The sequence below is a fragment of the Plectropomus leopardus genome, chromosome 18 (assembly GCF_026936395.1).
Source record: "Plectropomus leopardus strain MGB_pleo_1.0 chromosome 18, ASM2693639v1, whole genome shotgun sequence".
Classification (NCBI taxonomy): Eukaryota; Metazoa; Chordata; class Actinopteri; order Perciformes; family Serranidae; genus Plectropomus; species Plectropomus leopardus.
Genome location: NC_142193.1, coordinates 19,578,728 through 19,594,737, shown reverse-complemented (window position 1 = coordinate 19,594,737; position 16,010 = coordinate 19,578,728). Strand labels below are relative to the sequence as shown.

Sequence of the window (16,010 nt, the reverse complement as noted above, 5' to 3'; positions counted from 1 at the left end):
AATGTACTGTGCTATAACTAATTACAAATGGACAATATAGTAACAACTGCAAGACTATAGATAGCATTTGTGTTCTCTGTTACTAAAATAGATAAATACTGTGATGTAGATGTATGTCAGGGAACAGGGATATGTCAAGAACAGTCAAACAAATGTTAACATAAACCAACTTAAAACACAAAGAACCCAAACTCAATGTGGCACTTTGTCTCAAAAGTAAACTTTATTGAGGTGTACTGGACAGTATACCATATTACACACATTCATGCTTTAGAAAAAGTGTAGAATAAAACCTCTCAAACTCTTGTTCAGTAAATAATGACATAACAGATAAGCTGATATATTGCTGTGATCTATTTTTCTCTGTTGTCTCAATTTCTCTAATATTGTCTATATATTAATGAACATGCACACAAACAATTGTTTTACAGTAAGCAGACAAGTGAACAGTTTTGTCCTTAAGCATGGAAAGAAAAAAGATCAAGATCATTCTTTGAAAAGTCTATGTGAAATCCAGCCTATAGTATGTACTGTAATTAAGGTTCAACGTTACTGTTAGTAACCTGTAAATTTAAGCATGCTGATCCCAGCTGATCAGTATAGTTTGAATCCAACTGATGGGCTTTGTTACATGAAAGCCACACACACACACACACGCACGCACGCACACACACACACACACACACACACACACACACACACACACACACACACACACACACACACACACACCTCCCCCAACAAGCAAACTGAAAGTACACACTAAAACAAACTCAAAGAGAAAAAAAAAAAAAATAACTTGACAAAAATGATTTAGATCCAAACCAGAGGCATCACATCTCTGATCAGCGTGATCGCAGGAACCCTCAGCGGATTATCAGACGTCTGCTGATTCTCTCCACTGAGCAAACCTGAAACATCAGTTAGAAACACGTGGGCTGTCATATCATCTATCCTACCATCGACATGGATTATCACTTTCACTAAAGCTTACCTTTGCACTCATCATGCACACATCATGGACTCTGCAGCTGCTGGACCAGGTGCATCGACACTAGTGTAATTAAAAGCATTGTTAGCATTATTCAGAACAGGTCGCATGTACTCAAAAGATTATGTGGACAATTTAATAAAAGTTTTACTCAGTTAGTGATGGTTCTTCATTTGGGCTTCCCTCCAGTTCAGTCTTGTAGTTCTTCACCACCTTGAAGTGCTCTAAAACATCTAAAACACCAAAAACGTTTTGTTCACAAGTGCACTATTAATTCTTACATTATTGGAAATCTGGTGACATTAATTTCAATGAAATATTTACTTTGCAATTATCATATTTCTATTTTGACACATTTCATTTACCTGGGAGTGAGTTATCATCTGCCTTGAGTGACAGCTCGATTGATTCCTGCATTGTTTTTCTCATTTCCTGCAGGATCTCCTCCTAAATTTGTTAGTTTATTTAATGAGGACATCACAGTAGCATTAGAATTGTACATTTATGCACTAGATACACTGTGTTCAGTAGTACATAGTGGTACATAGAGTATACATATAGTACATGTTAATCTCTCAGATGCCCACAGTGTTTTAGTAGTAAAAGCAGTTTTCCAAATGATGCACATTTCACTGGAATATAGGAAAGGCTTTTATGTAAATGATGAGAATTGTGGATAAAGATAAAGATGTGCAGCACAACATGTTTTACTGTGTCCTCTTTGTATTAAGTATGATAAAATATGACAAACCATCAATTCTTCCAGCTTTCCCAGCATGTTATATTTAGCCCGCTGAAACATGATGTTCTTTGACTCATAAACATGCGTCTCAATAGTGCTTCTCATCTTTTGTAGTGAATCTTTTCCTCTAATGTCTGCTGCTTCTACAACAGAGCGGAAAAATTATGTCAATCAAATTTTTCTGCACAATCACGATGAATGTAAATATGTTGTAACATAGTGTCAGGTTTTATATGTCATAGACTTCTTTTTTACTTCTGTAGCATTCTTGCATGTTTTCTTCGATTGTCGTGGTCAGACTGCTGTAGATCGTTTTCTTTCGCTCCCGGATGCTTTTGGTGAGTTTTGACTTTAGTTTTTCTTCCTTAGAGAAAGAGAACACAAAATATACACATCATCTATCTTTCTATCTATCTATCTATCTATCTATCTGGTGCTCATGGTTTCCATAAAATGAACTGAGAATGAACTGATAGGGACTTGGCTTTTTATTGAAAGACAGAATTTGCAAATCATTGGATCCTTTTCTAAGTTTCCATTCATTAGTCACCCTGACCTGGACAAACAGCTTGAATGGATTAATGGATGGGATGGATCTTTTACCTCTGTCTTGAGAAATATCAGTTGCAGTTCAACATCTTTGTACTTCCCCTCTCTCATCATCGTCTCTGTGCCAAGTGAAAAGGAACTGATGACCCCCTTGAATGGTCCACTGTTTCCTGCATTTCTGAAACAATGTAAACAATTTGAAATGTTTTATAAGAAGCACTAAAATGTTGTATTTTAATAATGTACTTTGCATATATGTGTTAGATGACATAATATGTATAACTGTATATTGAAGAATTTGTACATTCTTATTATTTAATTAACATGGGCCAAAATAAGGTTTTATGTCTTCATTGAGTCAATTCTTACGGGAAAGTCTTCTTGAATTCCTCGTCAATGCTGTCAGTCAGGCATGAAGCTAAGTCCATATTAAGGTTTATTTGTTTTCCTTTCTTTGGTTTGTGGGTGCCGCCTTTCTGAACCAAACACTTCAGTATCCTGTGAAAAGCGCCACCCTTCATGCTCTGAAAATTAAAAAAAAAAAAAAAAATTAAAGATAAATTCGTAAGAAATGCAAAATCAGTTGCTTTGATGTAATTTTGATTCAGATACGTACAGGTTTTAAGACTGACTTCAAGTGTTTTTCACATAAACATTTTGAATTTTCAACTCCCCCATTAAGGCACTTTTCAAAGGCATCATAAGTCTCTTGCATTGGCTTTCTGACTTTATCAAGTTCTTGACTCAACTTTTCATCCAGGTCTCTGCAGACATTTGTTATGTCAGTCTGAAATCAAAAACATCACAATCAGCATTTAAAGCAGTGAAACTGTACTGTACAACTGATATGTTTTCTTTCAAGACAGTATTTATTCTTCATGATTTATTTATCAAAATTCTGTTGATGTTTAATATGACCACCATTTCATGACTGTTGTTGTGCAGCTTCTATGACAACCAAAAAATTCTGTAAATTAAAAATCTTGATGTCTAAAATTTCTGTAGGGTAAGAAGTCTGTCTTTGACTTGTTTACATGTTCACCACTTTATTTGATTGTTAACTATGTTAGCTAATGTTAGCTGAATTATTTGCTGTGAACAAAATTCCTGTCAATATTAACATCAAGAAATTTAATTCAGGCGTGTATCCATACAGTGTTTTCTCTGGCAGCAGGGGTTGGCAGGGTGTTGAGGCAGGTTTTTTTTAAAAAGTGCTCCGAGCAAATGGGTTCACTACACAGCTAACAACAAGCTTTCAATGCATATGGTGATAAAAGAACGACACTCATAAAGAGAGTTTAGAAAATATAAATAAAAACAACTTAGTCTTGTTATTGTGCGTGTAAGGTTTTTGAATGAAGTAAGTAAAGGTCTCTGCTTTTGCCGTGACTGATTTGTCAAGTTTATTCAAGTCAAGTGTTCGACTTAAATTCCTCATCTTCTTAGTGCAGTTGGTGGAACAGGCCCCTGATCCCACAAATGGGTTTTTGTGTCTTTCTTGTGATAGTTTCTGTCTGACATTTCATACAGTCTGGGATTGATAGAAACAGCCTAAAGCTTCTCCTACATTTCCTTTCATTTCTGATTGGAGTCCTGCCCCATCTAACGTATGACTGATCGCCTGACAAGGAGCGACAGTGGTGGCACCAGCACCTCCCTGAAAAGTTCAGAGAGTGGCCGCCCAATAACATTGGAGTAATCTGCAAAAAGACGTTGAGCGCATTTATGTTCTCTCCTCATATACGCACACTCAGCCTTATGTGATCTTACCACATCTCTGCATCTGGCCCCTTGAATCAGAGAGAGAATCCCATGAGCTCCAGACACGTAGTTTAATGTCTCTGAGTGACAAGCGTTGAGATCTTGCAGAGATGCCTGAAGTTCAGGTATTTCTGTAAAATTTTACATAATATATCTTAAATACTTACACTTCATATTTACATTCAAATGTTAAATTCCATTTGGTCATTTTTGTTTGACTAACAGTTGATAAAATAAACTTAAAAATAAAATGCAATACTTATCAGAGCTATACATTTTTTGTTCGCCACAGAGTGTTTATTTATCGAGACTTCACCTACCAGTTTCCTCTTGTTGCAGACTTTTTGGCTTAAGAAACTCTTTGGAGCTCACTGTGAACACTTTGAAACATTCATCACTGAAATGTTTCTGGGACAACAGATTTGATTTTAGGTCAAGCTTGCAATTTTAGAAAAATCTATGTGTTACATACTTGTGTGTTAGTCTATAAAACTCACCTTAACCTTGCTGAGTTTTCTGAATTCTTTGTGCACTTCATCTTTGGCTTGCATGTTTCTTTTAAATATGAAACCACGATGACCATCTGCTGAACTGTGAGAAATTATATTTCATTAAGTGGAATCACATACAGTTTTTGAGGGAATTAAACCTAACCCTAACCCTAACCCTGGAAATACAACCTTTTTCTTCACACAGTCCTCATCTTATGTTTCAGAATTCAATTATTTTGTTATCAGGTCTGTTGTTCACACTGAAAAAGGTAACACTTATTTTTTATGTTTTGATTTAACAAAAAAATTCTGGAAAAACTACATTTGGTAATCATTATATGGACAATAAAAACAACGTAAAACAAGTTGTGTTGAGTTTCTAAGAACTTTTTGATTTCCAAAGGTTTTTCCTCACAGTAACTCATTTTAAGCCAAGTCTTCTTCTTCTTCTCCTTTCAGCATTTCCCTTTCTTTCATGGGACACCACAGCAAATCAGCCACCTCCATCTCTCCCTGTTCTTTGTGGCTACAAATCATTTTAAGCCAAGTAACTATTCATTATTTATTTATCAGCCTATTATTTGGAACTACATGTTTTAGAGGCAATCGTAATATCTTTCATGTTCAGCTCACTGATTTAATGTCTGTAGAGGTTACACTAACAATTCACTTAACTAATTAATTAACTGGAAGTGTATGAATCAAACAATGTCTCCATTTCCCTTTAAGAGCATCAAATTACACATAACATTGTTCCAATACATTTCCTATGAATTTACAGTGAGATATCAGTTCCTTCCTACCAAACTTTTGGAAGCTTTGGGGTCTACAAAATATAGTGTTATGTATAAACTAAAAACACAAGTAAATGGAGAGACTCATTACTAATTTAAAAACACTAGTCTACATTTTCTGCAAATGCAGAAAACAGTGCAATACGATTTTAGTACCATAACCTGGATGTCAGCTAAATAAATAAATACAATCTGTGTCTTGCTTCTGTGTGAGAGAGGTGGTGGGGCCTTTTGCATATCTATGCCCAGGGGACTGCTGTTTCATAATGTGCCCATGCTACCAGTACCACCTCTGCTTTGACAATATTATATGAGCATTTGCCTGTTTCCTTTTGAGCTCTTGGCCACCACATTCCTCAGTGTCTACTTTGGATGTTATGTTAAACTATCCACTTTTAGCATTTAAGATCACTTACTGATCATCTGCATCTTCAATAAGATCTGACTTGGTGCAGATGAAGTGGATCTGCAGACACTCGCCACCATTTCCAATGAGGCTGCAAGCACTTTCCAGGATCTCCCATGGTTCTTTCTCTGCTGCTGCTCGATTAATATCAGTCACAATCCACACCGTAGAGCACCTCCCAACAACCTGAAGAGGCATAGCAGAAAGTTAATAATAAATAAACAATTATCAGTGCTTATGCTCATAGTAAGTTTTCAGATAACCGGTAAGGCACAATAAACAGCATTGCATGTAAATAAACGACCTCTCTCCACATCTTGTCTCTGCTCTTGTTACGGTCCCCATTTCCAGGAAGATCCACAAGTGTGACATGCTGAAGAAGCTCATTATTAGGCACCCTCACAGTCACACACTTCACTAGAGGCCAATACCACCTCGTTACTCCTTTTGTGTCTCCGTCTTTCGATTCACTTCTTGTGTATTTGACAAATTTTGCAGACAGCTCTTTAGCCTGCAATTGACAATAAAATCAGCTCAAGTCAATGCAAAGTGATTTCATTTACATGCACAAACTCTCAATGCTCAATGTGCATAACAAATTGCACAAGATTATTAGAGCAGGATAAGATGAAAAAAGGGGCAATTAAACACTGACTGAAAGCAGGTAAAATTAGATAATAAATAGTAAAAAGTAAACCTGAAGTGGAGACAAAATTCAGTTTTGGTTAAAAGTGTTTCCTGTTTAAGGATTCTGTATCTAAGTTTTTATTACAATTTTTTTATTTCTCTTTTTGCTAATGGGCCAATGGGGCAACTTATAAACTTCGACTTTCTTTGACTTTCTCGTTTGCTTGAAGCAGCCTGTGGACTGGCCAAATTTTGATCCCATCCCCAACACCCAAATACCTCATCTGTCATGCAATAATATTATGTATTTCATTATGATCACCAAACACAATCACCTCAGCTCTGTCTTTTTTTTTTAGAAGCATTAATATTTCAATGCACTGGCAAAATGAGTTTTTGGGACCACCTGGTGATCACAAGTTCTGATACTTGTGGTACTCCATGCTGACATGCTGGGAAGTAAGGTTGCAAATTGATTTCATCAAAGCAGTTACAGCAGTTTTCACGGAGTTCCCTTGACCTCTCACCTCAAGATATCGAAATGAAATGCCAGCTTTATGCAAGTTAAATGCAGTTTTCAGGCAAAAACTATGCAGTACAAATTTGTTATTTTGACCTTCTGTATTTTGACATTTTTGCACTTGTGTCCCTAAAAAGTCTTGGAAATGCGTAAACTGAAAAGCTGATTATTGACATTATTGACAATAAGGGGGTTTCTCTGCAGTTTCTAGAACAGAGGTGCTTGCCATCCAAGTGCTAAAAAATGCAATTCTTACTGAAATCTCAAAATATCATAAGTTTTTCATACCAAATCACAGCATGGGTTTATCTATGGTGTTCCTCCAGGTCTTAATGTGGTGTTTTTGAGGGATTTGTGACAATTTTTATCAGTTCTGGAGTGGTCAAAAATGCCAAAACAACCCAAACATTGCTGCAACAACCTATGAGACATTACTGAGCATGGGAATGGCCTCCATCATAATGTTCTAAGCCACTGTACACTCTAAGCCATCAAAGTTTGAAATGATGCCTTACCAAAACACAATGTTTATTGGGATTTATGACTGGAAATAATTGACACACAGTGCTAAGCTGCATCTCAAAATGATTTTTGGGTTTGCAGTTTTCCACTTCCAGCACTTCTGTGGGACTTTTACTGTTGACCTGCTATCTCCTTCTAAAGATCCCTTGTCCTCCAAAAAAAGTACTTTTTGCTAACTGATTTTACATTTACAGTAGTTGTTGAACTAACCAAACCTAAAATAGCACGACGTTATGTAAATTACAAATGTAAAAAACTGAAAATTCATAACATTCCACTCCATCAGACAGGCAAGAATGTTTAGGTGATATGAGATTTTTCCTTTTACTTACTGATTCACATGTCAAAAGCTTTGTCTTTGAATTGAGAAACTCTAAAATTTCTCTAAAATATTTGTTTTCCATGAGGTTTTCAGGGGATTTGTTTTTCCATTCTTCTCCATACACTGCAGAAAGCTTTTCAACAGTGTCACGATACTCATCGTCATCTTCCAGATCATTTTGTTCGTCTTCATTATCCCGTAGGAAATTAAACAAAGACCACATCTCATCTTCCCACGCCTAAAAATAATAAAAACAATTTAACTCATTTATTAGGTCTGAATTCGTCTGATACAAAAAGCAAATATATTTTCGCAGCTGTTTTTTATTGCTTCAAGTGGATATAATCATATTCATCATCATATTAAACACAATATTAAACAATCATATTAAACTTATTTTAGCCTACCTCTTGTGAAATAAACTCAATTTCTGCCTCATATTTTTGGTTCAGCATGTTGGCCTCCACTTTAATCATGACTGAGGTACATGCTTTGATACTTCCAGAGGGCAAGAGATTCTTCTCTCCAATGACAGCATTTATCAAAGAGCTCTTTCCAGCTCCAGTTCTGCCAAAGACACCGATCAGCTCCCTCTTGTCTGTCTCCAAGTCATCAATCTTCTTCCTGTTGTACAAGAGGTTTTTTGATTTATTTGGAAAATAAACATACACTGAAAGAAAATGTCCAAATTGAAAAATGTCAACAGTATGACCAGCCTCCTCAAGAACCACACAGAGTTATCGTATAGATCTCCCCTTCAGCTTCAGAGGGCTTTATATTGTCTTTTGCTCATAGTTTCAGTTCTACAGCCTGCAGCTTCACTTTTTTGGCCCACTCATCAGGTTTACTGCTGGACACAGCAGGCAGCTGATTTCAGTCAGTAAGCTCTGATAAATTATTGCGGTACCTGTCCAGCAAGAATGGGCACCTGGCAGGTGTCACATATCAAGACTGTTATTAACCCACATGACTACTCTCCAGGTGTGCCTTGGATGATTAGATTTTATTTACATTTTAGACAGTGTCTAAAAACACTTTTGGGGAATTGGGTTTTACATCAATATGTATTGTTGTGAAACAACATGCATTAGACTAATTTCAGAGCAAAATTAAGACTGACACAACTTGACAGAGTGAGACCACGTCCATGTAATCTAACAAACTATATGGAATAAGGAAAACTTAAAACTTACTTCAGGAACTTAATCAGGTTGTTGTCCTGGTTTGGTAGTTTGTTATGGACAACTCTCATGATGTCTTTCACACTAGAGTGTATTATTTGATCTGTCAGAGTAAAAGAAAAGAAGTATTCAGAAGGAACCAGTGTATAAACAGTAATGCAAAATGAGGTGTCTTGTTATATAAAAGGGAGAAGAAAAGGATAAACTTAATATTAAAGCGTGAGAGACACAGCAGTCACTTCAGGACGCTTTAGAGTGTATTATCTGTTTTGTACTATGGCAAACTTATGTCAAATTCCGCACGGGATATAAAGACTATGTGGCTTTAAAACATCTCCCAGTTAAAAGTCGCATTTAAGTGATTTACTTAGTACTAGTGCCGGGTTTAATTCAATAACTAAATTAATAACATAACTTTTGTTTTTCAACGTGGATCACATGATCTGTTACTTTACAATATTTCTATTTGTGTGTAGGTGTGTATGTAGAAACTGTAACACGGTTTAAAGGAACAATCCCTTTTTGTTCTGGGTGCATGTTCAACACACTGTTGTTAAAGCCACAAATTTAGCGTAGTCTGGTTGTGAGTTACATTACAGACATTCTAGAACATAATAATTTAATGTTCAGAAAACATATGTTTAAAAAACAAAGTATCTGCTAAATGAAAAGCAAAGTACTTTCAAAAATGAACACATAAGAGGCCACTGGGACAATGTACAGACAGTCTGTTTAGCTTATCTTACTGCTGCTCTGTTATCTCACTGGAGGTTACACCCATAATAATTTATATTGCAGTGCCCTCAGGAATAAGGTGGCTAGGCTAAAGAAAGTCAGGGATGATGTTTTTCGGTGAACCAACACGGAGGTTAACATCACCCTGAGTCCCTTGTCAAAAAGTCTATGGGATTTTTCCAATGGATTTTGGATCATTGCAGAAAAAAGGCAAACAAACATTTATGATACTTACACATTTGAATGAACAATGTACCTTTAGTTTGTTTGAAGCCTAAATGCCATCGCCAGAAGTAAAAGCTAATGTTAATACATAAACTACGTGACAGTTGCATGACTCAACGTCGCCACCTTGACAACACTGTAAAGCCATGTCCACCACAGCTCAGCATGATGATGCTTTTCAGTGTCCTTTGGCTACTTGTTAGCAAACTCTTTTTTGACACATACAAGCTTCAAAGTTGACAGTGGGGTATTTACTTGCATATCTTATGCCACTGAACAGAATGTAAAAGTCTCTTAAGCTTTAGTTAACCACAGACCTTATTTTAGGAATCTAACCAAAACACATTCCAAAAAATCCATTGATTTAAAGATGACGGGACTGGAGGTCGACTCATAAATGACACAAATTCATTCTGCGAACATTTGATATAATTCAGTATTCATTTTTAATTTTAGTGCCCTGTAGAGTCCCAGATTATGTTATAAGGTTGCTGTAATGTCTTCAACCATTATATGTATTATATATATATATATATATATATATATATATATATATATATATATATATATATATATATATATATATATATATATATATATATATATATATGTAGCTAAGATCAAACACAATGCAAGGAAATTCTAATGGTGATTTTATAAAAGTATTTTTTTTCTCAATTTTAAGGGCAACCTTGGCTAAAGTGCATTTATGTTACCAGACCTAGACATATTCTGTATGTTTTATTGCTATAGATACATTTGGTTGAATATACATATATGCTATGTTTAACAAGTATGCTGTTGACTGTTGGAGTTGTCCTGATAAAAATTTTAACAGACGGCCAATGATAACATATTTTCAGAGGCCAAGATATAAATAGAAATTTGCTATTCAATTTAAAATACATCAAACAAATGTAGAAAGTATTAGCAATACCTGAGTAGGATGATGGTCTTGGTTCACATCGTTTTTTTCTAGTTGGTGATTGCCATGTGCTCGACTCGCCCATAGGATCCAACTTTCTCTTCCCTTATTGGATTTTAAAAAAAAAATTTTGTCATTAAAAATGAAGCAAAATAGAAGTTTGTTGCATTTGCCTCTAACAATATTGAAAAAACGGTTTCAATGTACTGAAAAAAAGCTCAAATGCAACACACTTCTTTTGCTCCCATTTTTCACAGGCTTAATTTAATGGTCTAAGACTTTATTGTAAATTCATTAGAAATATTTTTCCCATTTTTTTTTTTACAAATTTGTTAAAGTCTGTGCTAGTCAGCACCTCTCCTTTCCAACATAGTGCATCCATCTGACAGGTATGGCATATCAACATGCTGATTAAACCCTATCATTCCTATACATGTACTTATACATATACATACATCTGTAACTTGGGATGGTCACATGACACAGTGCCATAAGTTTTGAGGGTGTGGTGGATGGATTTTGTCTGTTTATTGGTATTCTTTTTTTTTCCTGCATTTTTTGGGCTGTGTTTTCTGCTGGGTGTTCTTTCAGAGGCTGGGCGTGGCTCCCTGGCGGTGGAGCTCTGTATGCGATCCTGTTGCTTGTCCTGCTAATCAAGTGCAGCAAACCTGCTACCCATTCCATTCATCGACTGCAGTACCAAAGGTCTGGGCTCACTCTTCTATTCTGCAAGATTGTTTCCGCATCTCACACTGGTATTTTCAGCTGTTCCAATGTATTTTTTTTCTGGATAAGTTGCAAGAACCATTCATTGTTGGATTCATGACGATTTTTTTTTCGAGTGCAGCTTCAGCTCAAATGCCTCTACTTCAGCCTCTCACCACCTATGCCTCCCCATCAAATCACCGTTATCAGCCAACTTCCTCCATCTGCAAACTCTTCAATAAATGCTTTTTACCCCTTTACCTCATTGTCTGCTGGTCTTGCTCTTGGGTCCATTTTGTAACAACAGCAAATACAGGAAGAGTGTCCTTGGCATGCTAGTTGCAGGAATGTCCAACAGATTACTTGTGATATGACTGTTTATTTTACTTTCTAAAGATGTCTCTGATATATTTCCGGCCACACAATTGTACAAGTTGGTTACAATGATGAGCTGCTGTCAGGTCAAGACCCTTGTGAGGATGATGAGCAGGCAGATGATCATGTTTCTGACAGTTGTTTGCAGAAATTCTTCAGTTGTGCAAATCAATTTTGCATCAGCGAAGTGGTCTGTGTTGTGGGGCAAGTTGGATGTACTGCCAAATTAAAGGAAAGATCTTTGTAGACATCTTATGGTAGTGAAATGAACATTCAGTAAGTGGACATTCCTGTAGTCAGCAGGCCAATGACTTGCTCCCTCAAAACTTCTGACATCTGTGGCATTGTTGTGTGATCAAACTGCATTTTAGATTGGACTTTAATTGTGACCATTTAGATGCACACCTTTGTAATAATAATGCTGTTTAATTTAATTGCTGTTTGATTATCTTGGAAAAGTAAAAGATCTCACTAAAACAGATTTTAACAAATTTGGGACGACAATTTGTTAAAACATAAATCTATTGAATGCACAAAGAAAGTCTTGGATCTTTAATTTACAGCTGTGAAAATGGAAGCAAAACAAAAACATTACATTGAAATTTTTGGTCAGTATAGTGGGTTAGTCAAAGCAAGATATTACTGTATTGAAAACATAAGTGACCACTAAATGTATTCATTAACATACTGTGCATCTCACCTTTATCGCTTGCATCACTGGTGGATGGACCATCCTGAGGATCAACATTGACATTTGTCTTTTAAAATATTATTTGATCATGAAAATGCATTCCCACGACTTTTGTCCTCTAACAAGCCTCTTCAGGCTCAAACACACAATTATCTATTGAAACACTGAAATTTGCATTAGTGTTTTCGACCAGTCTGGTATGAGTTTGGTGAAACCCTAGGAGATGGAGCCCCGAAAAGGGCTAACGTGATCACATTCAGTGTCCTTTTTCTTCAGTCAACATTGTAATCCTATGAGACTATTCTTCAGTCAAAGATGACTGTCTTTGCACACCTCATAGCCTAAAATGCAGTTCCACGATTTTTAAATAAAATGCAGCTTCTGCACTATAGGCAGCAGAATCTGTATATTTGTATATACATTTTTGTATTCTTGAACTTTAGTATTTTGAAAGTATTTCTCCTGTCACCCAAACCATTACGATTAAACTTTGTGTGTTGGATGTTATTATTATGTTGTCTGTGATATGTCTTTGTTTTTGTTCTGCACAGATCTAACTGCTGCCTGCCCACCTACCTGCTCTCATCGCAGGGCTCTCCAAAGCTCTGTTTCCCCATGTGAAGCTGGCGACATGTCACATCACATGAAGCTTACCCAAATTAAGGAATATGTAGGATATCACTCCAGAAATAACTGTAAACATATTGCTTTGCTACGAACTTGTTTGACCAGCTAGTGAACTGTGACTTAGATAACATGTAACTGTATGAAACTGTGTTTAACTCACTTGAGCAGAAAAATCAGCCGGTTCCTGATTTGTTATGTTTTGTTCCCCCTAATGAATAAAGAATATAGTTGCAAATCAATAACTGTTAAAGGTGCTGTATATAACCTTGGAGGAAAATAGCTGGTTGTTGGGTCTCATTCACAGATCTTCAAATACCAACGTTTTGGGTAGCTGGAATGAACAACCTACCCAAAGCATTGGTATTTGACGACCTGTGAGAGACACTCAACAGTCATCTTTCCTTAGTATTACACTGTTAGAAAATGTTGAATCCTAGTAAATGGTATTGTTCTCAACAAGATTTGTGTATTTGTTAATTGTCTTCATAGTGCAGAACCTTACCTTTAATAACTTGAATTTCTTCTTGAATTTCATCCTTATTCCCGATTTTTTGATCACTTCTTTGATTTCTCCATCATCAAGTTCGTAAAAACTTTCCTTGTCAATTTTTTCTTCTGTAATTCAAAATATTCAGTTGATTCATGGCCATACAAAAACTTAAAACTAATTTCAATTTGCTGCAGATATCCTTATATAAGAAGTGACAAAGGTGTGAGCATTATGGCATCACAGAGCTGAGTCTAGTTCTATGAGCTAAATGCATATATACTGTATTTCATGTCATTTTGTCTTTGTTTCAGTGCTTCTTGTGCTCTGATCTTCATCTCAATAACCCAAAAGATGTGACTCTTTTCAATGAATGCATCACGTATAAGGACTGGTAATGCATTTGTACTCTGAACACAGACAGCAATTGCCAATCTGACATTGGTCTCTCCCTTTCTTTTTTTAAAACTGTTTGTCAGTGATACATCAACATTGTATGGATTGACATTTCAGCATTTTGTATTGCTGTATTAGTCGTTACCTAGATGCTTCAGTAGGGCATATCAACATAATATAATATTTGTGCTCAAAAAGAACAATATACTTTACCTTTGAATATCGGTATCAACTCACTGAGACCCCATTCAGTTAATTTGTCGCAAACAAAATCATCCATGACCAAGAGCTGTAACTGTAAAAGGTTAAGAATAATAAACAAGTAATTATGTATTTAAATCAGCCATTACTACTTGACATGTTTGAGACAGTTATGATCAATAATATTTAATTGAAGGAAAAGAAATAATAATATTCTCCATACGCTGGATGACAGTGAGTTAATGGCATGCTACGGATGAGATTGTGTTTGGTGCATGTTTATGGCTGATCTGATTAGAGATGTGCTCACATCTCCCACAGAACACAGTACTGATTGTAAGTCTGTCCACAACCTTGGTCAAGACTTAAATATCTCCACAACTAATCAGGAAATTTAGGAGACTATTTATTTCATTAAGGTCTGATCTCCAGACCATTAATGTCGTCAGAGGATTGATCTTAATCCTCGTCTTCTTCCTTGTAGTTACTTCCTTGTCAGCCAGTTTGTCTTTGTGTGGACACACTGCTTTCTCTCTCTCTGTTTCTCTCTCTCTCTGACACACACACACACACACACACACACACACACACACACACACACAGTCTTTAGGATATATTGTGTTTTCAGCTGTGCTTTTTGCTATGTTTGAATAAATGTTTTTGGAATCATGCTTGCTGTCTGTTTGCTATTTTACAAAGGAAAACAATTGCCAACCTCTGCTGCATTAGGAACTTCAAAATCCTTCAATAGTTATTACTGATGTGGAAATTTCAGCTCTAGTTAGTTTGCATTTTTGTTTTTAACCAGGATTCCAAATTGAAAGTTTGGACAATTTTATGAGACTGACATTATCAATTGGCTATCATTGGTCTTAAAAGCATAAAGATTATATTCCTACTTTTTCTTCCTCTGTTTGCTTGTGCAGTAAATGAAAAAGGCAACATAACTATATTGTCATAAGTCAGCCTGCTGTTTTAAACAAAAATCTGCACAACCATATCTCATTTGTGCAGCAAAATATTAACTTAATTAATCAATGGAATCAATATTGTATTTGATAATTAAAATGTACTTACGTTTTTTTCCTTTAATTTTCATGAAGTACATGAACTCTTTACTCGATACTCATTGAGTGGACTCTTTTACAATAACTGCCCTGCCCTGCACAGATAAAGATCATTTGGTGAAAGAGATCACATGACAGAGATCACATGGTTTTAATGAGTCTAACCATTGCTGCAACAACAAGACATGAATAAACATGTAAGACATAGTTTATAGGGGTATAGAAATGGCTTTGACACAAGTTTAGACCAATGTGAGTGTTAAAGTTCTTACTCAGCACTGCTCCCGCAAGCTGGAACAGGTATTTTAGTCGTTAGTCATTCACAAGTTACTTTTGATTTGCACAGAAAATATTATTTATTCTCAATTCAGTGGTTAGTAATATTTCTTTAATACTATTACAGAACAAATGATAAAATTTAAGTTCAACTATCCATTTTTAAAGAAATAAAGTCTTTGTGTACAACAAATACTCAGGTGAGAGACTAGAGATGGACACTTTCCCTGCAGCATACAGGTCCCCTCTTTGAGAGATAGACATCTCATGGCCTTTTTTATTTGAAAAGTATAAAAGCATATTTGCAGTAACATAATGGAAAACATAATGTTCACTTGAAACTCTTTCACTGGACTCTTTTAAAATAATTGTCCCCGCCCTGCACATATAAAGA

At 35.8% G+C, this 16,010-nt stretch overlaps 1 protein-coding gene across 2 annotated transcripts; it reads right to left on the bottom strand.

Moving 5' to 3' along the window:
• Positions 1-201: 201 nt before the first annotated feature.
• LOC121966495 (nuclear GTPase SLIP-GC-like) lies at positions 202-15,456 on the bottom strand. Of its 2 annotated transcripts, XM_088091006.1 has the most exons (23): positions 15,351-15,456; positions 14,286-14,367; positions 13,692-13,804; positions 13,350-13,397; positions 12,572-12,605; positions 10,804-10,896; positions 8,919-9,009; positions 8,133-8,349; positions 7,736-7,963; positions 6,039-6,245; positions 5,745-5,920; positions 4,541-4,634; positions 4,364-4,451; positions 4,053-4,174; positions 2,899-3,069; positions 2,652-2,806; positions 2,337-2,460; positions 1,989-2,097; positions 1,743-1,876; positions 1,357-1,438; positions 1,143-1,224; positions 995-1,054; positions 202-911 (listed from the first exon to the last, which is right to left on the bottom strand). In XM_088091006.1, the coding sequence occupies exons 2-22, from the start codon at positions 14,350-14,352 to the stop codon at positions 1,006-1,008; spliced, it is 2,484 nt and encodes an 827-aa protein (XP_087947132.1). In that variant the 5' UTR covers positions 14,353-14,367; positions 15,351-15,456; the 3' UTR covers positions 202-911; positions 995-1,005. The 2 variants fall into 2 exon arrangements, with proteins under 2 accessions (XP_087947132.1, XP_087947133.1); XM_088091007.1 differs by lacking the exon at positions 13,350-13,397.
• Positions 15,457-16,010: the final 554 nt, after the last annotated feature.